The 27036-nt window shown below is 48.4% G+C and overlaps 1 protein-coding gene across 5 annotated transcripts in view; it reads left to right on the forward strand.

Annotated features, from left to right (window-relative positions):
- Positions 1-27036, forward strand: part of EVL (Enah/Vasp-like) — a 159766-nt gene that overhangs the window by 77403 nt on the left and 55327 nt on the right. For 4 of the 5 annotated variants that reach the window (XM_057543679.1, XM_057543680.1, XM_057543677.1 and 1 more), the window contains exon 2: positions 22797-22965. In XM_057543679.1, the coding sequence (XP_057399662.1) occupies positions 22797-22965 (169 nt within the window). Of the gene's footprint in view, positions 1-6503; positions 6530-22796; positions 22966-27036 lie in introns of those variants that run through there. The other variant, XM_057543678.1, reaches the window with a different exon arrangement.

Raw genomic sequence — 27036 nt, forward strand, 5'->3', positions numbered from 1 at the left:
AAATATATATTTCTTATTATATATCACAGTTTTCTTCATTAGTTGCCTTTCTTTTAAGTCTTTTTTCTTTATGGTGCTTACACTTCTCAGAGATATTATCATTTTCCCCTGTGAGTTCATCATTGTTTCCTTGGAACGTTCACTTGCCTCGGCTAGCCATGTTGATTTACGCTGCAGATGAGTTTGGCCAGGAGCTTAGTTGGGATGGAAGTTCCTTGGGGCCGAGGACCGTGGTATTATGGACAGGGCTCAACCATTCCCTTTCCAGATGCTGAGATCTGAGAAACAAGGCCGTATCTGTACCCTCTCTGTACCACTAATAATTCATGTACTTTTTGAGTCCCGGTCTCTGCAGCAGAATAGCTTAACAAACATTCTGAACACCCAGTATGTACCAAGAATTGTGCTGGGTACGGGTGGTTATAAAAGATGAATAAAACATGGTAGCCCTTACCTAAAGGACAATGATCTATGACAACTGAATTGATAATGCTATAAAATGCTGAAGAAACACAGCAGCAAGAATAATTTTCTCTGGGGGCCTGGAGGGCATTAGACACCTCACTGAAGAGGCGATATGTAAGTTGGGTCTTGAAGGACAAATCCACGTTTGACTACAGTTGGTCATGAACCTTGCTAGTAGGTTTTCATAACATGTCAATGATGTTAACTAATTCTGTGTAGCCATTTCTCTATCCTCTTTTTCTCTACTCCTAGAACACAAGGACCTTCTGCTCAGAACACTCTGCCTCTTTTTAACACAAATTCTCGTGTAAAGCCAATATTACACAAGCATAATTTTTTTCTGTATTTCTTAGTCAGAGACCCTTTTATGCTCAAGTATACCACTGAGGCAGAGTAGAAGAATGGTTAGTCTGTTTAGAGAAAAGGAAACTAAAATCTACAGAAGGTGACTTCCCCAAGCAACTAGATCTTAACTAGATCTCCTAAGTAAGATGTCTTTTAGTATAGCTTCCTGATTCGTTTTCAACCATTCTGCTTCCTTTTGGGATCTAGCCACATGGAAAACACCTCTTTCAAGTCAATATAGTTGTTGTTTATTGAGCATGATCAAGGGCCAAATGCTTTAGCATTTAATATCCTGTGTGAGATTTGGTGCCCTTCTCTTTCATTTGTTCATTCATACATTCATTCATGCAATTAACATCTACCCTGTACCTACTATATCCTAAACAGTATACTAGGTGCTGAGCTCAATTCATAGGAACACATTATAGGGTGCTACCTTAAACGACATTTCTTAACTCTCTCACTAAATTGCTCTTCAAGTGTCAACAGCCCCTATCCTGTTTTTCCAATACTTTCTATTTCCCTGACACAGTTGATTTAGGAATTGGTGCTGTACCTGCAGCCCATAGTTATTAATATAACCAGTCCTTTCATTGAACAGATGAGAAAGCCAGGGTCGAAAGTGAGGAAGTGAATGCCCAAGGACATACAGCATGCCAATAATAAAGCATGGGCTAGAATCCATGTCTCATAACACCCTGTTCATAAATCTTTCCACATTTCTTGCTCCATCTCATAATCCTACTCAAGTGCTGTATTAAGCCAGATGGTAGAGTTTTTTAAAATGCCCCCAAAAGATTCACTCTTACCTGTTACCTACTTATTGAAACCAAGAAAAAACAGTAGTAACATGTTTGGAGGACAGAGGAAATGAAGGATGAAAGTGAAAGGCACATTTCTCACAGTGAGGATATTTACACTCAAACTAATATCTTTAGAAAATGCTCAGGAAATGAAAAAGAATACCCTTTGGTACTTTAATAATCATAATCAACCTCTGCTTCTGGCCATGACAGAGTATTTGTAATAGACTTGTCATGTTGACAAAAACAACTGTGAAACTGAACAAAATATACAAAATTCCTAAATATATGAAGGATAGTGAAGCTCAGACAAAATATTAAATTCTTGCTGTTTTCAGGCATTGAACAGGCAGCACAGTACTCTGATCTTTGAGTGGAGAAATGCACATGATAAGCCCCACAGTGGCTCTAGCTTTCTACCTGGAGCCTCTTTCTGGTCTTGGCACAGAATGGTGGAACCCAAGCTAAAAGTTGATCTTAGTGAGTGGAAGAGTCAGTTGTTGGAATTCCAAGCTACTGAAATAGCTGGATGTTGCAGGGCAAGGAAATAGGGAAGAGGAAGCCATGTTGAGTTTTGTGTAGGGAATTCACTTTGGGTTGTTGGCTAAGGGCTGGCTGTGAATGAGTAGAATGACACTCTCCATGAGACCTAGCACAGATTGCCTTCTGTAGGGCTAAGAGCTGAATGATGATGCCAGAGGTCATGCAGTGTAAATGCTGGAGATCCCTGTCCGCATGAATGAAGAGACCTCACTGAGCACCTAGGCATTCAGTTGGGACCCCAGAACAGCTACACCTTAGGAGTAAGGACTGTGCCCTTGAGTAAGGGACATATACCCTATGGCTAAATTCAAAATGGAAGTAGAACTTAAGAAAGAATTAATCCAAGCTTGTTAACACTGAAAGGAGCTGCCAATAATTTACCTAACTGCCAGGACAAACTCAATACCTTTAAAGGAAGACAGCATAGCCGAGATTCTGCAGTGTATCATAACTGCAGTGTATCATAATGGAAGAAAAATTATATAGAGAGGATCATATGAATGACGGCTGACTTCTCATCAGATACCATGGATGCCAGAAGACAGCAGAACAACATTTTTAAGGTGCTGAAAGGGAAAGAAAAAAATCTCAGAATTCTCTATTCAGAAAAAAAAGTGCCTTTAAGTATGTAAGCAAAATAAAGATATTTTTCAGATAAAAGAAGAGTAAGAGAATTTATTGCCAGCATACCTGATGTACAAGAAATGCTAATGGCAGTTCCTCAGGCTGAAGAAAAAGGATACCAGGCAACTGAGATGTTTAGGAAGGGATGAAGAATACTGGAAAGAATAAATATATATGGGTAAATATAAAAGACTTTTTTCCATAATTAAAAAATACAGGGCTTCCCTGGTGGTGCAGTGGTTGAGAATCTGCCTGCCAATGCAGGGGATGCGGGTTCGAGCCCTGGTCTGGGAAGATCCCACATGCCACGGAGCAACTGGGTCCGTGAGCCGCAATTACTGAGCCTGCGCGTCTGGAGCCTGTGCTCCACAATGAGAGGCCGCGATAGTGAGAGGCCCGCGCACCGCGATGAAGAGTGGCCCCCGCTTGCCATGACTAGAGAAAGCCCTCACACAGAAACGAAGACCCAACACAGCCATAAATAAATTAATTAATTAATTTAAAAAAATGCAGGCCCCTGATCAAAAAACTGTAAAAAAGTTTAAAAAAAAAAAATACAAACACACATACAACATTCTATTGAGAATATATAATGCATAGGACTACTATACCATTAAGGATGGGAGTGGATTTATGCAGTTATAAAGTTCTTACATTTTATATGAAGTGTACAGTATTAATTCTAAGTGTACTGTACGAAGTTAAGAATGTATATTTTAATCCCTAGAAAGACGTCTAAAACGTAAAGAGGAATAGCTAAAAAGTCAATAGAAAAATTGAAATGGAATTCTAAAGGGTATTTAGTTTACCCAAAAGAATGCAGGAAAGGAGCAACAGGGGAACCAAAAACAAATGAGATAAACAGAAAAGTAGCAAAATGATTGTAGGTCTCTACCCAATCATATCAATAAATTAAATGTAAATGGACTAAATATTCCAATTAAAAGGTAGAGATAGGGCTTCCCTGGTGGTGCAGTGGTTAAGAATCCGCCTACCAATGCAGGGGACACAGGTTCGAGCCCTGGTGCAAGAAGATCCCACATGCCGCAGAGCAACTAAGCCCGTGCACCACAACTGCTGAGCCTGCGCTCTAGAGCCCGCGAGCCACAACTGCTGAGCCCGTGTGCCACAACTACTGAAGCCCGTGCACCTAGAGCCCGTGCTCTGCAACAAGACAAGCCACCACAATAAGAAGCCCGCACACCACAATGAAGAGTAGCCCCGCTCGCCGCAACTAGAGGAAGCCCATGCACAGCAGCAAAGACCCAACACAGCCAAAATAAATAAATAAAATAAAATAAAATGAATAAAATCTATCTTTAAAAAAAAAAAGGTAGGGATGGATATGTTCATTAGCTTACTTGTGGTGATTATTTCGTAATGTGTATGTATATCATGAGCCAAGGAGTACAGGTAGCCTCTAGAATCTGAAAAAAAGGCCAGGAAATTCTTCTCCTTTAGAGCCTCCAGAAGAGACTGTAGCACTTCTAACACCTTGATTTGAGCCCAGTGAGGCCGTGAGATCTATGTCAGATGGCTGGCCTACTATTATCTTACAAAACTAAGGTAATAAATTTGTGTTGTTATAAGCCACAAGTTTGTGGTAATTTGTTATAGCAGCAGTGGAAAACCAATAAGGATGGAAGAAGATATACTAGGTAAATAGTAAGCATAAGAAAGTTCCAATGGCTACATTAATATCAGATAAAGTAACCTTAAAGACAAAGAGTGTTACCAGCGATAAAGAGGGGCATTTCATACTGATCAAAGGGTCAGTTCATCCGGAAGATAGAATAGTCTTAAAAATATATGTACCTAACAAGAGCTTCAAAATACATGAAATAAAAATTGACAGAAATACAAATCCACAATCATGTTTGGAGATTTTAACACCTTTTTCTCAGCAATTGATACAACAATTAGACAAAAATAAGTCAACAATGACAACAAACCAATAAAGACATAAGAAGATCTGAACCACACTTTTTTTTTTTTTTTAATTCATTTATGGCTGCATTGGGTCTTCGTTGCTGCATGCAGGCTTTCTCTAGTTGCAGCGTGCAGGGGCTACTCTTCATTGCTGTGCACAGGCTTCTCATTGTGGTGGCTTCTCGTTGCAGTGCATGGGCTTCGGTAGTTGTGGCACGTGGGCTCAGAAGTTGTGGCTCGTGGGCTCTAGAGCGCAGGCTCAGTAGTTGTGGCACATGGGCTTAGTTGCTCTGCGGCATGTGGGATCTTCCTGGACCAGGGCTCGAACCCGTGTCTCCTGCATTGGCAGGCGAATTCTTAACCACTGTGCCACCAGGGAAGCCCCCAAACCACACTTTTAACCACCTTGACTTAATTGACATTTTTAGAAAACTGCACCCAATTTCAGAACACGCCTTCTTTTCTTGTGCATGTAGTACATTCACCAAGACCAACTACCTGATGGACCATCAAACAAGTCTCAATAAATTTAAAAGGACTGCAGTCATACCAAGAAAAACAAAAGAAGAAATTCTACTAAGTATGTTCTTTGACCACAGTAGAATTAAATTAGAAATAAATAATAATAACAGAGGTAAGATAACACCAAATATTTGGAAATTAAACAAAATATTTCTCAGTAATCTATGGATAAAAGAAGTCACAGGGAAAAATAGAAAATATTTTGGACTAAGAGAAAATGAAAACCACAATATGTCAAAGTTTTTGGTTTGCAACCTGAAGCTGTACTTAAAGGGAGATGCGTATCTTTGAAATCCTTTGAAAATGCACTTTCAGCCTTCAGCTCTCACTGCCTGTGCTTTCAGCTCTCTAGTTAGAAGTGATCTTTCTTTTGTACTGTTCTCGGTGTAGCTGTTTTCCACTATATCAATAATAACATCTTAACACATCAATTTGCTAACCTGTCAGTCTCTTCCTTTCTAAACCGCAAAAACCCTTTAAGGACAAGTAACTGCTGTTCCCATCAATGTTTTGTCTCTAGTAGTTTCTGGCACAGTGCACGACACTTTGTGGGTCCTCAGTCAATTTTGAATGAAAGATTGGGAATGGACCTTATCTTCATGAGGACCCTGTGGAGACAAGCAAACTAAGAATTATTAGCCCCATTTTACAGCTCAGGAAACAGAAGCCCAGTTTCCCTTAATGAGCCGGTGACAAAGCCAGGTTTCCATCATTCCTCAGAAACTTTCCTTTCGGGTCCTAAGTTGCTGACAGAAACGTCACCATTAGTGAGAAGCGTCTCCCCAACAGAAGTGTAGAATTTATACTGGAGTAAAACTGAAGCCTCCACCAGCTATAACCTCATCATGTCATCTTTTATTCTCTGGAGGATGGGCCAGGGCACCTTTCCCTGAAGGCCTGTAGGAAGCCCTCGGCGCTGGGCCTCGGCGTCCTGACCGGTGGGGGAGTCTGGGCCTTGACCTTTCACACGCCCTGCCGCCTGCGACCTCATCCCGGCCCTGCAGAAAGCGCTGGAGCTTGAGGCTGCAGCCTGGCGCTTTCAGGCAGCCCACGCTGGTGGGTCTGTGCACCACGAGCTCTGTTTCTCTATTTTCTACCTAGGTTTCAGTTCTCAACTGGGGTTTGTTTCTCCTTTGCCTCTGGTTCAGCTTCCTTTTCCTGTTTGGTTTTAAGTAGAGTCTAAAAACCAAGTTGCTGCCTTCCGAGGGTCTGTGCCCTCTGATCAGCTGGCCTGGTGGGAATACAGGACTTACCTCCTCGGGTTCGCTGTGCTACAGACGTGCAGCCATGGCCACAGTGTGAGTACGGGGACCAGAGGGGACAGAGGGACGTCAGAGGAGACGGAGAGTCACGGGGACTGTAGAGATCTCCGCAGATCCCCTGGTTGTGCTGATGGGGAGACCGAGGACCAGAGGGCAGAGGACTCTCTCACGGCCGCACAGCAGGTTACGGTGGAGCCTGCCCGCACCGTCTGCTGGCCTGTGCCTCTGGACGCCTGTCATCTTTAATGGCTCTTTTGTGTGTGTCAGAATCACTTCCTCAGAAGTCAGGCGCCTACCTCGGATGGTAGAGGGGGCTCTGAACTCTCTGAGGGGACTGGGGCTTGGCTGAGAGGTGCTGTGGACAGGTCCTGGCTCTTCTCGGAATGGCCTGAAAGCATCAGGGGGGTTTCTCTGAATACTGGGCACAGAAGGAGGAACTGGGGTGCCTTTTGTACAAGTTGAGACCTCATGGGCTGTCACAGCAGAACCCTGACCTTCTGCTTGAGAGACTTGGGACTGACTTTAGACCGCAGATCACTTAGGCTGCTGTGGTTTAGCACATGTGTGGGCACCGGCCGGTCTGTGTCCTGCACTGGTAATCGTGAGCGCCCTTTCCAAAGGTGAGATTACGATTCGGACATGACTTCCCCCTGCCCTGTGACCCCATAAAATATTGTGGATCATAGGACAGAGCTTTATCCTCTGGGATTTGGGGCATTGACTTGATTGACTCACTGCAGCTTTGTGTCTCAGCATAAATTATAATCCCTCCCCTTAAAAATTACTTCACAATTCCCAAACTGCTGTTTCACCAGTTTTCTTGATTCTTTCAGCCGTGTTGGGTGGTTAGCTCAGGAAGGGGTCATCACTGCTGCCCTGTGGGCGAGGAGGCCTGGCCTCTGATCGGCTGTGGCCCTTGCTCAGGGCTGCCTGGCTGGTTGAGGAGGGGCTGGAGGGAGAGCCACCCAGAACAGCTGCGCCCAGCGTTCCTCCCAGGATGCAACACGGGCTCTCTAGAAACGTTTTGCAGGGAGTTATGACCGTTGACACACAGTAAGTGGGGCCCGTCCGATGCTTCTGGTCGGCAGGGGAGCTTTGGAGAGGGCGGCGCTCTCACGCCGTGGTGCGGCCTTGGGCAGGCTGCCGGAGCCCCTTCCTCCAGGCGCTGGCAGCTCTCAAGGCCAGGGCCTCAGTTGGCCTTTCCTGCTCCTTTGCAGCCAGTTTTCTATCATTTTAGTAACTTTCCTTGAGCTCTAGAGGACTTGTGGGTGGAGCTGCGGCAAACAAGACTTTCCGTTTCAAAGGCTTGTTAGCTTCCAAAGTGGGCAGGCATCAAAGTCATTACCGGCCGAAAACTACACTGAAAAGCTGAGTCTACTCTATCCTGTCAACTACTGATTGCAGAAAACAGTATCAGAAGTAAACCAGGAGGAAGCAAAGCGATGCTTAAAAATCTTTTAAAGTTGTAGAAATCTTAGGAGTTTCCATCGTGAAAGCAGGTTGAGACCATCTGCAGTAGATCACCTGGGTTAGTGGTGCTTCAGGCATCTTACCCTCCACTTCAACCAGATCCACTCTCTTTTATCTTTTTAAAGTATTCCTCAATATTTCTTTGAAGAAAAGAAGTTGTGTTGTTGCTGGTGATGATGATTTTGGAATCTGAAAACTACTTATTTAGTCCAGCTCTGAGGTATACACAGTTGGGGAAATTGAGGCGCAGAGCTGGGGCAGAACTCATTCTTTGGTGAGTGAGTTAGTGGTCCAGCCAAACCAAAACCCAGGTTTTCTGCACCCACCCTCCCCGTTCCAGGCTGCCTGCGCTCACGGTGCCAGTGAGGCCGCACGTACAGCAGCTGTGAGAGCCGTAGATGGTTTGCTTTCCACATGCTGACATAACAGAGATGTGATCACTGGATTCCTAGGTCACCGTGGTTCCTGTGGTGGGGCTGGAAAAGGCCTTCCCATCATGAAAACGTGTCAGTCCCAGCTCCAACCATCCATCAGTCAAGAAACATTTTCTGAGCACTTAACCCCGGGCCGGGACCGGGGAGTTCTCTTGAGCACGTGCCAGCGTACAGCACACTCTCTCTGGCATGATTTCATTTAATGCCTACAGCAGTCCTGAAGGTGGCAAGTATTGCTTTTATTGTTCCCACTTCATAGCGGAAGAAACCAAGGTAGAGAGGCAGTGAGTAACTTGCCCAGGAAGTGAGAGACCCAGGCTGGAGCGGGTCTCCTGATGCAGACGCTCTGCACTCCTGCTCCTGAGCTGGAGGGGCCGCGGCTTGCAGCCTGGTCGAGTGGGAAGACGGCGTTCTCAGGAATGAAGGGATCACAGGTCCTTAGTCCAGTGCAGTGTGGACCATGGTGAGTGTAGACAGGAGGAACAGCAGGAGTTGAGAAGTTGGGGGCTGTCAGGAAGTACTTCAGGGAGAAAGTGGGGTCTCAGGTAAACTCGAAGGATAGGGAGGAGTTTTATTATTATTATTATTATTTTTTGGCTGCTCTGGGTCTTAATTGCAGCATGAGGGATCTTCATTGTGCCATGTGGGATCTTTTTAGTTGCAGCATGCTGGCTCTTAGTTGCGGCATGCAAACTCTTAGTTGTGGCATGCATGCGGGATCCAGTTCCCCGACCAGGGATTGAACCCAGGCCCCCTGCATTGGGAGTGCAGAGTCTTACCCACCAGACTACCAGGGAAGTCCCAGGGATGAGTTTTAAAAGGGACTGAGGGGCTGCTCTCGGTGCCAGGGAGACAGAGGGAACAAGACAGATGTCCTGAGGCTGTACTAGGGGCAGTAGGGAGCGGGCGCACGGTCGAAAAATCGTGGCGAAGCGGAAAGACCAGCTAGAGCGATGGCAGAGACAGGGCCCCGCTCACGCCCGGTGCGGCCTTCACCTCCAGACCTTGGCGAGGGCACGAGGCAGCCACGCAAAACCTGAGCATGAAAACATGAGGAGGGGCCACACGGGGAGGGACAGCGAGGGGAAAGACCCTGAGACGGGACGGTTAGGTGCATTCAAAGGTCAGGAAGAGAACGGGGAGGCTGAAGCGACGTAAGGGGGGAGTGAAGGGAGCTGGGGCGGAGGAGGGGCTGCCAGGCCTCATCACGCAGAGCCCGGGAGCCCGGAAGGAGTTCAGGCTCTGTTTGTCGTGTCATGAGAAGCCTTTGGAGGGGGTTACGCAAGGGGAAAGACATCCGATAGAGCTTCAAGAAAAGTCACTCTGGCCACTGGTTAAGGGTCTGTAGCGCGACCAGAATGGAGGCAGGAAGGCGTCGGGGAGGCTGCTGCAGTCACGCAGGTGACCGGCCACGGTTGGGACCAGTGACGGCGCCAGTGGCGTAGCGGGAGAGTGGCCGGATTCGGGAGGTGCTGTGGAGGTCTAGCCTCTGGGACCGCCCGCCGGATCCAGGGTGGTGTGAAGGAGGGAAGTGAATCAAACCCAACTCGGGCGGACGCGGGGAAGGCCGGTGCAAGCCTGCGTACTGGCGGGGTCGGTGGGGTTAAGCCGGTGCAGGACGGCTTCCCAGGGAGCGTCGGCTGAACGAGGCTGCGCGAAGCGGGAACTGAGCGCGTCGCCGCCGCGGGAGGACCGCACGCGTCGGTGATGCGTCTGACCCTTCCTGGTGCAGCCGGCTGATTCCAGCCCCTTCCCTCGTCTCCCTCTTGTCCTCACTGCGCTTGCTTGGTTGTTTTTCTAATGCACTTGTCACCTTCTGACGTATTACATGACTTTTTAATTTGGTGTTTGTCATCTGTCTCCGCCCCACAAGGATGTAAGTTCAAAAGTGGAGGGATTTTTGTGTTTTGCTGACTAGTGTATGCTCAGTGCCTAAAACAGTGCCCAGCAATACACATTTATTAACTTGCTGGAATTAATTAACTACTTTCGTTATGATGCTGGAGATGGCTGGGCCACCAAAGCTGCCAGTGGAGCTCCTGGCCTGTTGGAGAAGCGGCCAGGAGAGCGGATGTTCCGTGGGTTCTCAGCTCGCGATGGAGCGAGGGCTCCCCGTGCGACCGGTCAGTAGTCAGCTGCCTGGGCACAGCAGTCACCGCTTACTGCACAGCCCTTCAGAGCTTGAATATGCGAACGTGGAAGAAGTCCCACGGCCCGGCCACCCCACAGGCCCCGCCAGCCCACACCCTTGCCTCTGCTGCAGGGTTCGGAAGACCATCTCTAAGGGCGGCTGGTGTTTCCTTTGACGTCTCGTCCTCGCAGGCGAGTCTGAGTCCCGGCAGCTCACGGCCAGTCGAGCCCTCGGGGATCACGCTGCCCGTGTGCTGCCCCGGGACGTGTAGCCCCGTCATTTGAAGAGCGTCTTGAAACTTCGCTGTCGTCTTCTATTCAAAGAATCCACTGTGTCTCCAGTGGAGAAACACTCCCATAACGCCTCTGAGTTATTCTCATGGGAGTGTGCTGTGTTCCCCGGGTTTCCTGAGGCAGGAGATGGTTGAGAGCTGGTCTAGACTTTGACACCTGAACCCTTGAAAGAGAAAAGTAGCAGCAGTACCCTTTTTTGAGTGTTACACGCCGAGCACCGTGCTAATTATATTGATAAGATTCGACATGTGTTGTACTTAGCCCTCGTCCTCGGAGGCGTTACATTGCTGTTCCCATCTCACTGGTAGAACGGGGGTCAGCAACGTTAGCTTACTTGCTCCAGGTCACACTGGTATCACTTGGCAGAGTTGGGCTTTGAAGCCAGGGCTCTTGAGTTTTCAGAAGCTAAGCTTAGCTATAGCCTCTCGAAGGAACTTGCCCAGAATTACAGTCAGAGTTAGAATCAAGGCTCCTGATCTCTGTCTGTCTTTGTAGTTGCCGATTTTCCACTGTTAATACCACGGGAGTCGGGAGACCTCCTCAGCCCTCCTGTAGCGCCCACGCTTCTCTCCGTCAGTCATCTGTTCATTCACCACCTCCCCTCCCAGCCTAGAGCTGTTCATGGGCAGGGTCTGCGTCCGCCCCTGTGGCCAGGGGACGGCACACACTTACTCTGATGCAAATCTGAGCCGAACCGCCCTGCCGATAATCAGGGGTGTCAGCCGGGGCTCAGCCAGGTCTCATTCCCAGACTATTAATTTACCCTCGGGGATGCGCGTAGTGCCCCAATCCTTGGCCCGGCCAGATCTCTACAGCTGTCCCGAGGCTGTGTTGAAACCTGTTCCACTCCCACAAGTGATCAGAGGCACAGACTCTGGGGACACAGGCATAGAGTGGAATTTAAATACGTTTGAAGTTGGAGCAGTCCTCGTGTCCACATGGCCTGTCAGATGGCTCCCCAAGGGAAGGGCTGCGTCGGTGGCCTCGAGAGAAAGTGTGGGAGGGGTTGAGACCGGTTCAGTCTAAGGATGTCAGGCTCTCTCAACAATTGGTTGGAGTGTTTGTTCCAGATTCCACTAGACTTCACAGAAGAGTGGAGCCAGCTCTCCAGGCATCCGGGACACTGGCACCAGAGCGGAGAAAAGGCAAACAGTCTTGACCGCACATGACGTGGCAGTCTGACTCTCCCAACCAGCTTGGGTGGAAGAAAAGATATTTGGGTTTGATACCAAATTTATTCTTCATTTACCCAAAGCCTTTCTTTAATTCCAACACTCACAAAAATGGGGCTTGGTCACCATTTGAGAATTATGCATGTTATTCTGTGCAGATCTAATTTATTGTTTTCATTACTGTAATGCAGCAGTTCTCAAAATGTGATCAGAAGACCTACCCTTTTAGGGGTCTGTGAGTCAGAACTATGTTTGTAATAATACTGAGACATTATTTGCCTTTTTCACTCTCATGAGTGCAAAGTGGAATTTTCCAGAGGCTACATGACGTGTGTTGACATTGTCACGGTGACAGCCAAGGAAGTGTATGCTTGTGTTTTTAAAAATTCTTAGTTTTAATTTCAAATATGGTAAATACAGATAGACCTAATCTCCATAAACAGAAGCTTTTTGGCACCCTCAATAATTTTTTAAAATTTATTTCATTGAAGTATAGTTGATTTACAATGTTGTGTTAATTTCTGCTATACAGCAAAGTGATTCAGTTATACATGTATATACATTCTTTTTCATATTCTTCTCAATTATGGTTTGTCACAGGATATTGAATATAGTTCCCTGTGCTGTACAGGAGGACCTTGTCGTTTATGCATCCTATACATACTAGTTTGCATCTGCTAATCCCAAACTCCCACTCCATCCCTCCCCCACCCCCACCCCCACCCCACACTGGCAACCAGAAGTCTGTTCTCTGTGTCTGTGAGTCTGTTTCTGTTTTGTAGATAAGTTCATTTGTGTCATATTTTAGATTCCACGTATAAGAGATATCATATGGTATTTGTCTTTCTCTTTCTGACTTACTTCACTTAGTAGGATAATCTTTAGGTCCATCTATGTTGCTGCAAATGGCATTGTTTCATTCTTTTTTATGGCTGAGTAATATTCCATTGTATATAGAAGGTACCACATCTTCTTTATCCATTCATCTGTTGATGGACATGTAGGTTGCTTCCATGTCTTGGCTGTTGTAAATAGTGCTGCTGTGAACATAGGGGTGCGTGTATCTTTTTGAATTATAGTTTTGTCCAGATATATGCCCAGGAGTGGGATTGTAGGATCATATGGTAATCCTATTTTTACTTTTTTGAGGAACCTCCATACTCTTTTCCATAGTGGCTGCACCAATTTACATTCCTGCCAGCAGTGTAGGAGGGTTCCCTTTTCTCCACACCCTCCCCAGCATTTGTTATTTGTAGACTTTTTAATAATGGCCATTCTGACTGGTATAAGGTGGTACCTCATTGTAGTTTTGATTTGCATTTCTCTAATAATTAGCTGCCATCTGCGATAATTTATACGGGCGTACAGGGGTCCTGAGACCAAAAAAGTTTGAGAACCACTTCTGTAAAATAGTCCATTATGTAACCGTACTGTGAAAGGCACGCACATAATTGGTAAGCACCCAGTTCAGGATGGTGGCTCCCACTGGCCGAGAGGAGGGCACTGGGATGCAGTGGCCTCTCGGGCTAAACAGCTTTCTGCGATGACATCACATTGCCTCGCCTGAGTGGTGGGATCATGGGAACCTACTTCTCACAGGCGTGAACTGTTTCAGAATAACATTTTAAGTTTAGATGAAAACACCAAACCTGTAGGCATGAGCTGTTTCAGAATAAACATTTTAAGTTTAGATGAAAATACCAAACCTGTTTCAGGCCTGTTTCCATTAAGAGAAAAAAAATGTCACCCTATAGGGGATTTACTCATTACCAAGAAGAAAGGCACCTTTCCATTGGAGAGATCTGGCATCTGCTCCCCTAGACAAGCTTGCCTCTCAAAGAGGAGGCACCTGAATGTGCTGCCCGATGTGATGTGATAGAGTAAATGCCCACTCCCGCCTGCGCTGTGTTCTTCCTATTTACCCTGAATTTAGTCACGAGGAAACAATCCAGGATGGGGACAGCCTCCAACACAACTGGCCTGATCTCTTCACACACACAAAAATCAATATCAGTGAAAAACAGGAAAAAAATATGGCCTAACATTCTAGCTTAAAAGAGAGTAAGCAGACAACACAACCAAATGTAATGCATGAGTGGCTCCTAGATCTATAAAAAAATCAAAACATTTTGGGGAAACTTGGGTGACTTTTAATATGAGCTCTGTATTGGATCTATTAGTAAATTACTAATTTTCTTAGATGTAATAATGGTGTTTAAGTTATATATTAGAATGTCCTTATTTTAAAGAAATGTAAAAACCTTAGGATTGATGTATCATGATATCTGGAACTGTCAAATGGTTCAGAAAAAAAATAACATAAAAAAGAGAAAACTTGCATGTGGTAAAAATGCTTTACTCAGGAGGCAGAGAAGCCCTATCGTGTAGCAGAAAGGGGTCTGCAGTCTAGTCCCGGCCTCCCCCATATTAGCTGTGGGACATTGGTAAACTTGCCCCCGTCACTTGGCCTGACTCCTCCATCTAAAGGGTTCCTTCCGAATGTTTCTCGGCTCTGACAGGGCTGTGTTTCCATCCCTGTTCCTTGGTCCCTGGATTGGGCTGCAGTGCCAGTACGCCTGGTGCGGGCTTCCTGGTTCGCCTGGAATGTGTGCGTGTTGAGAAGTAACGGGCGGCCCAGGGTGATGGCCAGGGGCACCGGGCACTCTGCCCGAGACGCACGCACCCCCACCCCGGGCCAGACGCGCCAGGCTCCCCTTCTGCTGCGGGCGCTCTGCACCCCTGGAGTGCCGTGGGCTGTGCGCGTGTGCCTTCCCTTGATGGCGCGGACCACGGCTTCTGTTCAACACACAGTCTGCTTTCTGAGTACCAGGCGTGCGGATATACTTGGTACGTAGTCAGTACTCGGTGAAAGGGGTGTGTTCTTTTTTTTTTTTTTTTTTTTAATAAATTTTATTTATTTATTTTTGGCTGTGTTGGGTCTTCGTTTCTGTGCGAGGGCTTTCTCTAGTTGCGGCGAGCGGGGGCCACTCTTCATCGCGATGCGCGGGCCTCTCACCATCACGGCCTCTCTTGTTGCGGAGCACAGGCTCCAGATGCACAGGCTCAGTAGGTGTGGCTCACGGGCCCAGTTGCTCCGCGGCATGTGGGATCTTCCCGGTCCAGGGCTCGAACCCGTGTCCCCTGCATTGGCAGGCAGATTCTCAACCACTGTGCCACCAGGGAAGCCCAAGGGGTGTGTTCTTAGTTTATTTGTTAAATTAATGCGGGAAGAGAAAGCAGTGGTGGCCCGATCTCAGGTGGGTCGTGACCCCCTCCCCTCCCCACCCCACCCCAAGGAATCTTCGAAGGCTGAGAAGTATGATGCCTGGCAAAACTAGGCACGCTCAAAAGCAAGCATTTATTCAAAGGTAATTACTGAGCAATCCAGCAGGTCCCAGTTATTGGAGCTACAGAGATGAACAACATTTTTAAACTAACCACAGAAAACCTGCCTCGTGGGGGAGAGAGAAAATCAGCAGACCTTCAGGACAGTGGCAGTGAATGGATAGGTGTTTCCTGAAGGCAGTGGCACTGAGCTGAGAAAGGTGAGATGCAAACTGTGGATGTAGGAAAGAGAAGTCGTCTTGAACAAGGGACATACTGGCTCAAGTAAACAGCACATCTGCATGAGGTAAGGCTTGAGGTGAAGCCTGTGTGAGGCGCCTTCTGTATCCACATTGGAGCTGCCCTTACCCCTTATTCTTTTAACCTCTAAGGAGAAAACCAAGGTCAGAGGCTCCTGAGTGTGACCTGGAGAGCCACCTTGGGCGTTCAGGTAGCGCGCAGGCTGTCGGGTCCTGCCTTTGCCGAGAGCCCCAGGGCGGAGGCTTGCCCACTGGGGCACAGGCTGTGCTGCGGGGGCGTCTCCCACGCCGGGTCTCCGAGCCCTGCTTTGCCCACTTCCTCTCCTGAGTGCCTGCTCCTGGGAGGGTGATGGCCCGCCCCACGGAGAAGATGCTGGGTAGCTTTCCTTCATGCCACTTACTGTACCTGCCGCTGTTCTGCAGGTCTGTCTGGCCAGGTGTCATATTTCTCAGCTTGGTGGAAGAGAAAACGAGAGCTGGAGAGGTAGCAGCTGGGAGCAGGGAGCGGTGCCAGCTCATGCCAACTTACATCAGCCAAACTCACCTGCAGTGGGTGTGTATTAGGCGCTTAACCCCGTGATAGTTGCTGTGGAGAGGGCGCTCCCAGGAGGGCAGCCGCTCCCTCTGCTTTGCCTGGGACCATCCTGGTCTTAGCGCCGAGTGTCCTGCCCCACCTCCCGGGAAACGCCTCAGCCCCAGGCGAACCTGGGTTCCTGGTCCTGCTGGGGCGACGAGATCAGCCTTCAGGACAGAGTGTGGGCAGTCGTTCTGTCTGAAGGGAGCCACCGAGCTGGGCATTGGGTTGGGCCAGTGCCGGCGGGGAGGGTGAGGTGTGATCCAGGCGACGGGGTGCGCTCCTAGGCCGACCCTCCAGGGGACCCCGAGAGGGCAGCCTGCACTTTCCCAGAGCAGCGGGTCTGTGTCTCCAGCTGGCCCCCTGGGAGCCTCACTCTCAGCAGGCCCCCCACCTCAGCACTGCGGCCTCCCGACTCTCAGACCCCAGGCCGCGGCGATCTGACGGTGCTCCTCTCAGACCCCAGGCCGCGGCGATCTGACGGTGCTCCTCTCAGACCCCAGGCCGCGGCGATCTGACGGTGCTCCTCTCAGACCCCAGGCCGCGGCGATCTGACGGTGCTCCATAACCGAGGCTTTTGTTCGGCAGCTACTCTCTCTGAGCATCAGCGGAGGCGGATTGTAGATGGAATGTTTCCATGGGCACGCGGTCGTAGATGCACTTATTCACAGTTAGAGAGTCATGTATTCAGCAGTTTGTAGTGTCTGCAGCACACAAGAGACCAGATTTACGAAGGGGAAAGCGATAGAGCCCTTGCCTTCAAGGAGCTCACCGTCTAGTGGGGCAGACAGGTGCTGATGCAGATACTGAGAAGCAGGACAGACAGGTAAGAGCTTTGGTGAGAGGCAGAGATGAGCACAGCGCGGCGGGGGCCGGTTCTTCCCGCAGGTCCAAGTGCTGTACCGGTTCCAAGCTCAACCCTGCACTTAGTTTTCCAATGAGCCTCTCTTCGTTGGCCCTGTTGCTCTCTGTTCCCTTTTTGGCTTTGCACCTTTTTGCCCTTACTTTATGAAATGACACTCTGTCCTTCAAATTTTTGTAGTAAATGCCTGGAAAAGCCCCGAAAGGTATTTGTAGAGTGGAAAGGATTCCACATGCACTGTGCACAGGAAAGAGCGTGGCCAGGATGGGGTGTCACCGCAAGCCCGAGGGAGGTTCAGAGACCTCGTTCCCAGTCATGCGGGGAGCGGTGGGGCGGGAGTCCAACAGCTGGTGGGACATAGAAGCTGCGCTTTTCCAGAAGGAATAGACAGAAGCAGAGGTGGAGACTGACTTCAGGCTACCTTCACTGTGTTTTCCCGTGTATTAGTTTTATCCACAAGTGCATCGGTGGTTTCTTATGTCAAGTCCAGGAATATCTGTGAGTATGTTTCACAGTTATATGCAGAAAGTTGGGGTGTGTTTGCTGTTTTTCTTTTTAAGTGAGAGATTTCAACAGGGATTCAGTAGTGGTCTCTGACCTATAGCCTAGAAGAGTTAACTGCCGAACCGGTGACAAGACACTGACTGCTGGCCCGGGGCTGGCCTTATGGGCAGAGCTCAGCATGAACACACGGCTGTCTGAGGGGGGCCCTGAGGTCAGACTAGCCTTGTACAGATGAGGAAACTGAGGCCCAGAGGACGCCGTCTTCCTCCTCTAAGGTCCTGACGAAAGAGCTGTCCCAGCTTTGTTAGTGTATGTCTCACCTGCCACTGGGAGGGAAGTTATAGACTTGAATTTTTTGCCAGGCCCACAAATACCCATACAAAAGCCCAAAGTGAGACTGTAATTGGACTGCTCGCTCTGAAAGAGCCTTCTCCTGGGAGAGAAACTCTGCTTGTACCTGCAGCTCAGAGCAGACTGTCAGGTCCCAGGGGGCAAAAGTCCATCAGCCTGGCAGTTCAGCACCATGTGGAACAAACCAAACGGCATATTGGACTGATTCCCACTGGTCAGTGGTTGTTTGCTCACGTGAAGGCAGCCTGTCCGAGATGAGCCCTCAGGAGGACCAGCTTTGGCGCAAGTTGTATGGGGCCAGGGCTGGGGGTGGGGTGGGGAGGGGTAGCAATAGTCTTTTTCAATTTAGTAAAGGGAATTTTGTATATATGTGTTTAAAAAATAGTTCAGCCGTTCTAATATTTGTCTACCAAATTAACTTTCCTCAAAAAACTGATTTAGACAAATGAAGTGTCTGGTGCCTGTGAACTCCGCGTGTAGTATAGAGTTTGCGTGTTCATCCCAATGGAGGTGTCGAGAAGACAGTGAATATATGGGGCTCAGAGGCAATGTCTAGGCTGGATAGCAATCAAGAGTTTATTAAAACAAAACAACACAAGAAAAAATGTTCATAACTAGGTGTGGTGATGGATATTAACTAGACTTGCTGTGGTCATCATTTTGCAATATATATAAATATTGAATCATTGTGTTATACACCTGAAACTAATATAATGTTACATGTCAATTATATCTCAGTAAAACTAAAAAATAATAAAACGCTGACTCCTGCAAAACAAAGGGATAATAAGTAAGACGAATCTTAAGTAAACAACTATTTTCTTGCATTTAGGGTTTGTTAGTGGTAATAAAATAAGCAGAGATAGATGAGCACTAGTCAAATGGGAACAAAAATAGGGATTTTTGATTAACCACAAGTTCAATTTGAACCTAAACTGCTAAAAAAAAAAAAACAAAAACACCAAAAAGGGAGCCTGTGGCTATGATTACAATTTAAAAAAACAGTGGCTGATGTTGAAGCTCCTAGCAGGGGCAAGCACAGTGGTCGGTCCGGTGCTGTATCATGTCCGTTGCACAGCCCCGAGAGGTGTATGTGGTGCCCCAGGTAGGCTCTGCACGCAGTGCGCTGTGCTTGTCTCGCTGGCTGCTGGCCGCCCCCGCCCAGGATCCCACATCCCCTTCCTGAACCTGCCCGGGGTTGAGAGCTCCTCAGCTGTAAACCCACACCGCAGTTTCTTCAGAAAGTCTCCCCTGTTCCCCCAGTCCCTCCAGGCAGAGTAAGGTGTGTAATCATTTGTCTTATTTCCTGAGTCGCTGTGAGCAGAGACTGTCATATGCCTCTCTGCATCACTAAATGTTTTTTGACTCACTGGCATCTGTGCTTGTCAGACGAAGACAAGAGTATCATACCAGATCCCAAGAGAACGTGTGACAGGTGGGGGACTCACTGGAGCAGAGCGACTGGGGTGGCACGGGGGCCTGTAGCTGCGTTGTGTGAATGGTGGATGGCAGAGCCAAGGCGTTCCCTCAGTTGTCCACTAGGCTGGCAGAGCTGTCCAGAGCACCTTGGTACCTCTGCAGGGCAGGAAGCGGGCTGACCCTCAGAACAAGGACGACTCAGACCATTCCACAACAAACAGACTGCTTTGGAGAGCGGAGTTCCCCGTTGCCAGCAGTTCCATTCAGGGGCTCGGCGTGCTCTTAGGGCTGCTTTAGGAGGCATGCTGTGCTGAGCTGGAGAGGGACTCGGTCCTCTCCAGAGCTCTCTTCCCAGGGAGCAGCCATCAGGCCCCTGCTCTTTGCCGGGTTCTGGAGATAGTGGAGAATGAGACCCCTGTGTCCCTGCCCTCAGGGAGCCTGCACCGTGCAGGCTGTGTTACTTTGGGTCTTCCAAAAGCAGACACCAAGACCCCCAGGACGGTTAGATACCAGAGATTTATCAGAAGGTCAGTGAAGGATGGAGGGAGCGGAGAGGCCCGGAGAGCCTCAGGCCAAGATGCAGGTCTGACGTCTGCAGGAGGAGAAGGGGCAAGAAGGACTGAGTAGGAAGCGTCTCAGCCCACAGCACAGTTCTGAGAAAATTTGGGCCTGGCTGATGAGGAGGTTTCCCCTGGGGAGGAGCCCTGCGTGGGCCAGCTATCCCTGCCACCATTTTAGTCACTGGCGGAGAGTGGCCCAGAGAACGTGGCCTCTCTGCAGACGTGGTGGGCGTCCAGAGGGCAGCAGCTGGGACCACTGGTCAGCTCTGCTGCAGAACAGGCTCGTTGGAAGGTGATCTGAAGGGCGGCACTCCACGGCCTTCACACAGGGACTCTACCACACGTTTCCTTCCTGGTTGGCTCCCACAGAGGCATCGCAAGGGCTTCTGTGTCACATGCCAGTAAGCGCTACGCCTGGGATTTTGGCTCAGATCCCTCTGACTTAATCGAGTCTGTGCTTTGTTACCTCACCCTGTGCTGCGTCTCAGGATCTCTCCCAGCTCCTGAGCCAGCATTCAGAGCACACACCTACTTGCCCACTGGCACCGTGAGCGCCTAAGTGCGTGAGTAGCAGTAAGTGACACAACTTAGCCCAGAACTTGATTAGTAGTTAGTTTATATTGGTGTGGGACTCTGACTTGATCTGAACCAAGGTCTGTCTGATTCTGTGTACAGTTTACTCTGATTCCTACCTTCGACGTCATGAGGACAGGGCCCCAAAGACTCAGCTAGGGGAGCGGCAACTCCTCCTAATATTCTCATAGAAGATACATGGTTTCAGGCTCCAGAGCTCAGAGAAGGCAAAGCACAGTGCCGTGTTTGGTTTTCTTTTTGTTTTTCTTTTTTCTCCCCGCCAGTATGATATGGCTGTCTTCTGGGTAAGCCCATGCCTGCTTGGGTTATCACTGATTTCCCCTTAATTATTTTTTATTTATTTATTTTTTTAAAGGAATTCCTTTATTTTTATTATTTATTTATTTAATTATTTTTGGCTGTGTTGGGTCTTCGTTTCTGTGCGAGGGCTTTCTCTAGTTGCGGCACGTGGGGGGCCACTCTTCATCGCGGTGCGCGGGCCTCTCAACTGTCGTGGCCTCTCTTGTTGCGGAGCACAGGCTCCAGACGCGCAGGCTCAGCAGTTGTGGCTCACGGGCCTAGTTGCTCCGCGGCATGTGGGATCTTCCCAGACCAGGGCTCAAACCCATGTCCCCTGCATTGGCAGGCAGATTCTCAACCACTGCGCCACCAGGGAAGCCCCTCCCCTTAATTATTTGTTGAATGAATAATGAATTATGAGAAAAAAGATGTAGCACAATTGCACAACAAAACCCATATAATTCACTCCCAATACATGTGTCCACAGAAGGAGCCTCAGCACAGGGCTTGGACAGCTGACGTCCAGTGTACCCCAGACTCCTGCACCCTAGGGCAGAGCTGAGGGGCCAGCAGAAGGATTGAGACGGAGCAGCACAGGCCTTTGGAGTGGGTCTGAGAGCGCTGGCACGTGAAGTCTTAGCTGGACAGCCATCAAGTGTACCTAGGGATTCGTGTAACGTGAAATGAGGGAATATGTACGGGCAGGTTTGTGTGTGCACATACCCAGAATTGTTGTTAAGATAGTAATAATCTGTACATGGCTCCTCCACCGTCTTGGAGTCGTAGGGGAGCCGGGTCCCGGGGAAGCTCAGCCCCGCGAGAGCCCTCAGGCAGGCTGCCTAGGCCAAGTTGAGGTTTCCAGGTCCCTGAGGGCCAATCTCCTAAAAACCATCATTTTGTCACCTGGTAACCACTGGGACTGGGGAGAGGGAACTTCTTCGAGTATTTGGTTTCCCTGCGCTCTTAGATATGGTGAAGGGAACAGACTGTGACTTTCTCCTGACTGCCTGGTCTCATCATCATGATTATCACAATTACACACACTTTCACTTCTTTATAAATTGGCGCCGACTAGCTGGGCTTTAACTTTCCGTTTCTAATTCTTCAGCCTCCCTTTCCGCTAACAGCCACTCCTCGCTGCTGTGACAGCCACGTCTTACCTTTTTAATTGGGGGATTCCAATATGCTAGAGACTGAGAAAGTAAATGTTTAAGATTATTAGGCTTATATGTAAATGAAGAGGCCGGTGGGCTCTGGGAGACTTGCCCTGAGTGCTGTGGCGGGAGTTGCAGTGTGCTGACTTCAGTGATGACTGTCTTCTCTCTCCGGGTGCTTCTTTTGCTTCTTCCCTGGTTTTCTGTCATATGCTGAACAGGGGAATTTGCTTGGAAATGTCTCCATTGAAGCAGGGTGAACCATCTATTTATTTTGATTTTCATCACTCTGTTCTTTAGAGGATCACCTAATCATGTTATTGTCTGCATAGCTTGTGTGAAGCCACACTATCGTACTATCATAAATTGAGCATTTTGTTGGATGTTGTGGAGAATATTATCTATATCATGTATTCTAGAGTCAGACAGAACTGGTTGGAAATCCCAGATAAAATCGCTGAGTACCTATGTGAATTTGTATAAATCTTTCCAAGTCTCTGAGCCACTCTTTTGTCATCTACAAAATGGGGGTAATAAATGGCTGCTTCGTAAGTTGCGAAGCTTATGTGCTTTAGTGCATTGTCTTATTTAACACCATGCCTGGAATATTGTGGACAGTTGGCAAATTATAGCTGTAATTCCTTTCTAGTTCAAGCACCTTTTCCCCTGAAAGTGAAGCTGGGAGTCTCTCCCATGCTATCAAAAACTTTGGCATAGAACCTCCTGTCCACTCCCCCTGGTCTTTGGAGAGTCAAAACTTATCACCTCACAGAGCGGCCCTTCCACAGACAGTTGGAAGCTCTGGCAACTAGGAAGTTCCTATGTGTCAAGCGGCAGTTGGCCTCTGTTTCAGAAAAGGACAAAGCCAGCATCCATCCCTTGTAACTGAGGCTGACGCTTAACGGTTTCTCTTGGTCTGCAGTGAACAGAGTATCTGCCAAGCCCGGGCTTCCGTGATGGTCTACGATGACACCAGTAAGAAGTGGGTACCAATCAAACCTGGCCAGCAGGGATTCAGCCGGATCAACATCTACCACAACACTGCCAGCAACACCTTCAGAGTCGTTGGGGTCAAGCTTCAGGATCAGCAGGTGAGTGCTGGGGTGACAGGCCGTCCCCACACACGCCTCACACACACGCACACCTCACACACATGCACACCTCACACACACACACACACACCTCACACACATACACACCTCACACACACACACACCTCACACATACACACCTCACACACATACACACCTCACACACACCTCACACGCCTCACACACACACACGCGCCTCACACACACACGCCTCACACACATACACGCCTCACACACACACGCCTCACACAATACACGCCTCACACACCTCACACCTCACGCACACACCTCACACACACCTCACACGCACCCCTCACACACATACACGCCTCACACACACACCTCACACCTCACACACACACCTCACACACACACACACTTCACACACACCTCACACACACACACCTCACACACATACACACCTCACATACACACCTCACACACACACACCTCACACACATACACACACACCTCACACACACCTCACACTTCACACACACACCTCACACTTCACACACACACCTCACACACACCTCACACTTCACACACACACCTCACACACCTCACACTTCACACATACACCTCACACTTCACACACACACCTCACACACCTCACACTTCACACACACACCCACCTCACACACCACACACACACCTCACGCACACCACACACACAAAAGCTCACACACACCTCACACACACACATACCACACACACACACACACCTCACACACCACACACTTCACACACCACACACACACCTCACACACACACACACACACACACACACACATACACACACACTGGTGAAAAACGGTCAGAGAACAGCAAGGTCACGATGTAGAGTCAAAGGTCTGGGTTCAGAGTCTGGCTCTGTATTCTCATACTCCAAGGTGTAAGACCTTGAGCAAACTATCTTTTCTGAACTTCATTTTTCACAGCTGTCTTACACAGGCAGTGATCCACACCCTGCCTCCCTCACTGTGTTATTGTCATATTAGAATATAAATAAAATAATAGATGTGAAACAGCTTTGAAAAATATATTGTACGAATGTGTTAGTATTATTCTCTGCCTGCGTACCCGTAAGTAATATAGCTGTGAAGATTTTTGGTCCACCAACCCCCTAAGTCTTACTTCGGGGGGAATATCAAGATGATTTAAAGAGTCTAGGATCATTCATCTCCCTAATAGTACATCCTGGACAAATCAGATAAGATAGTTTGTGAGTGTACCTGGTAGGTACCTGTGCCAATAAATACAAGGTAAGTCCACCTATGTCCGGGGTAGTCGTGCACACGTAACTCAGACAGAGTGGTCTGACGTGACGTGGAGAAAGGGCTTGTGTGGCTTCGCCACAGCGACTTCGTTAGGGCTTCAGGCTCTCCCTCCAGCTCTCTTCTGAGAGGTGGACGAGGACACTTTTCAGCAGGGAAATCAGCAGATCTGTAGTTCAGCATTTGTGAACACCTCTGCCTTAAGTAGGCAGCCTTTGTCAGTCAGCCCGTGGCTGAGCTGAGCAGCAGGTTTGCTGCTGTCTTTGCAAGAACCATCGTGTTCGCAAATAGAAAAGAGAGAACAGAAACTCAGGACTCTGTTTTCAGTGTGTTGCCTGTTGAATGGGTTTCTGCTTTTGCCAAAATAGCCCTATTAAATTTCAGGTTCCTGTGGCTAAAAGGGACCTCCCCACTTCAGAACCCCTGGTCAAAGGTGGTCCTTCTGACCTGGAACTCTGGGTACCTTCAGGGGCATCCCTATCCCTTGTCGAGGAGCCTTATGGGTAGGCAGGTTATTCTAAGAACCTTCTAGAAGCTGCTTCCCTGTTCTTCTGGCTCACTGATTCCAGCTCTGCCTTTCAGAGGCACACTGCACCACATACTGCAGGATTTATAACACCTTTAGCCCCACCTATAGCGACAGCCAAAAACATCTCACACATTTCCCTAACACCCATGGGTGGGGACAGCCAGGACAGTTCCACCCTGGTACTCGCCTTTGACATAAGGCCCATTATCTCATGCAGTTCCTGAATCACAGTGGGTGTTCCCTAAGTGGCTGCTTTTATTATGACAAGTTTTCCATTCTCTTCGTGCCTCTTGGTTGCCCTGCAGGGCACACTAGGAAGATACCATGGTGTGTGGGAACCAACATGAACCTTGTTCTCAGAAGCCTCAGCTTCCTTCGGAGGGAAGCACATGTTGGGGCTCATTCAGGAGGAGACCTTTCCTGCATTCAGGGAGGGACTGGCGGCGGTCCTCAGTGATCTCCTGGGGAAACTCAGGGAGACTCTGTTGCCTCTAACTTAGAGACCTTCTGGGACCTGATGGAGACGTTACCAACATAGCCTTCCAGTTGGCATTACACGTTCGTCAGACAGGCTTCTGGAACATGCTTGCAACTCTGCCCAGGGGGGTGGGACACATTAGCCAGGAACACAGAAGAGATTCTCAGTAAACCAAGGTATTAGAGAAAGTGGCAGGAAACCTGGTCCATAATAACTTTTATGGACCCAGGAGAAAATACGGATTTTCACAGGTCTGATTTCCAGTCAGTATGGATTACAAGGTCAAACATCTTAAGAGAGACAGAGATTCCTGGTCTTAAAATCAGAGGGGGATATCTTACATGTTCAGTGCTCTCTGTGACTTACAGAGCACTCTTCATGTTTGTTATTTCAGTCCCCCAGTAACCCCATGAGGATAATGGTGTAAGAATTCTCTCCCCCGTTTTGCTAAATAGGTGGACATAAAACCAGGTCATTATTTGTGGGGAAAAGGACTGGTAAGTTATAGTATCATTAGCCAAGGTCTAACCTGAATCTCACATTGAAGGTGAAGAAACCAAAAGATGTTTGGTTGAGAATGAGTTATGGCCACTAAAAATGTTAGTGAGTCTCAGGCTGAATTAATAGAAGTAGAGGTCCAGAAGGAGGGATATTACAGTCCTGCTCTGCTCTGCACTGGTTGTACTTTACCATGAATGTTGGGACCAAATCTGAGTGCCGTAAATGGAATCTGTAAGGAGGAGGGCGTCCAAACTGGTGAGAGGTCTGAAAGCAGCATTAATATGTGGAACAGTTGAAGAAGTAGCAAGAGATATTTACTTGGAGGAGAGAAAAACTGAAAGGGGCATGGCCACAGTTTGACTCAAAACCCTCTGCTCGGTCCATGCACCTAGTACGGTAGTTGTGTTCAGAGCAGTCGTAGACCCTTGTGGGCTATGTCTGGCTAGCAGACACAGCACTCGGTGAGCAGCCTTTATAACTCTATGCTCTAGGTGTAGATGGATCAGAAATGGTAACCCAAGAGCTGCAGTCGGAGGAGAGGCCAGCCATGTGCAGCAAAGAACCCAGAGAACTTCTGGAACAGCTTTATCACACTCTCCCAATCCAATATCCGAAAATCTCTAAAAGTAGAGAATCGATTTCTGAGGCTTTAGAGGTTAGAGCTAGGACCAGAGAAGGAATTATGGGAAGAAAGATTGCAGCTCATTATGCTGGCAGTCAGAAGCAGCAGAAAGTCCTAGGCTGCAGGCTTGGATTCTAAATTCAGTTCTACCATTACTCACCTTGTAACCTTGGACAAATCACTTATTCTCCCTGGGCCTCAGTTTTCCCACCTGTAAAAAGGGAGGACTGAGTTAGACATTCTCTCTGGTCTCTGAATTCCTTACGCCACACTGTTCCTAGATTCTGGCTAGACAACCACCTCCCCCAGTTCCCGCTCCTTCGAAGTCCCCCTCCAAGAACATAGCCAACCAGAGATTTCAAATCTTAGGATTCTTTTTTTTTTTTAATTAATTTATTTATTTTTATATTTTTTGGCTGTGTTGGGTCTTCGTTTCTGTGCAAGGGCTTTCTCTAGTTGAGGCAAGCGGGGGCCACTCTTCATCGCGGTGCGCGGGCCTCTCACTATCACGGCCTCTCTTGTTGCGGAGCGCAGGCTCAGTAGTTGTGGCTCACGGGCCTGGTTACTCCGCGGCATGTGGGATCCTCCCAGACCAGGGCTCGAACCCGTGTCCCCTGCATTGGCAGGCAGATTCTCAACCACTGCGCCACCAGGGAAGCCCCAA

This window comes from Balaenoptera acutorostrata, chromosome 3, assembly GCF_949987535.1.
Source record: "Balaenoptera acutorostrata chromosome 3, mBalAcu1.1, whole genome shotgun sequence".
NCBI classification, from domain to species: Eukaryota; Metazoa; Chordata; class Mammalia; order Artiodactyla; family Balaenopteridae; genus Balaenoptera; species Balaenoptera acutorostrata.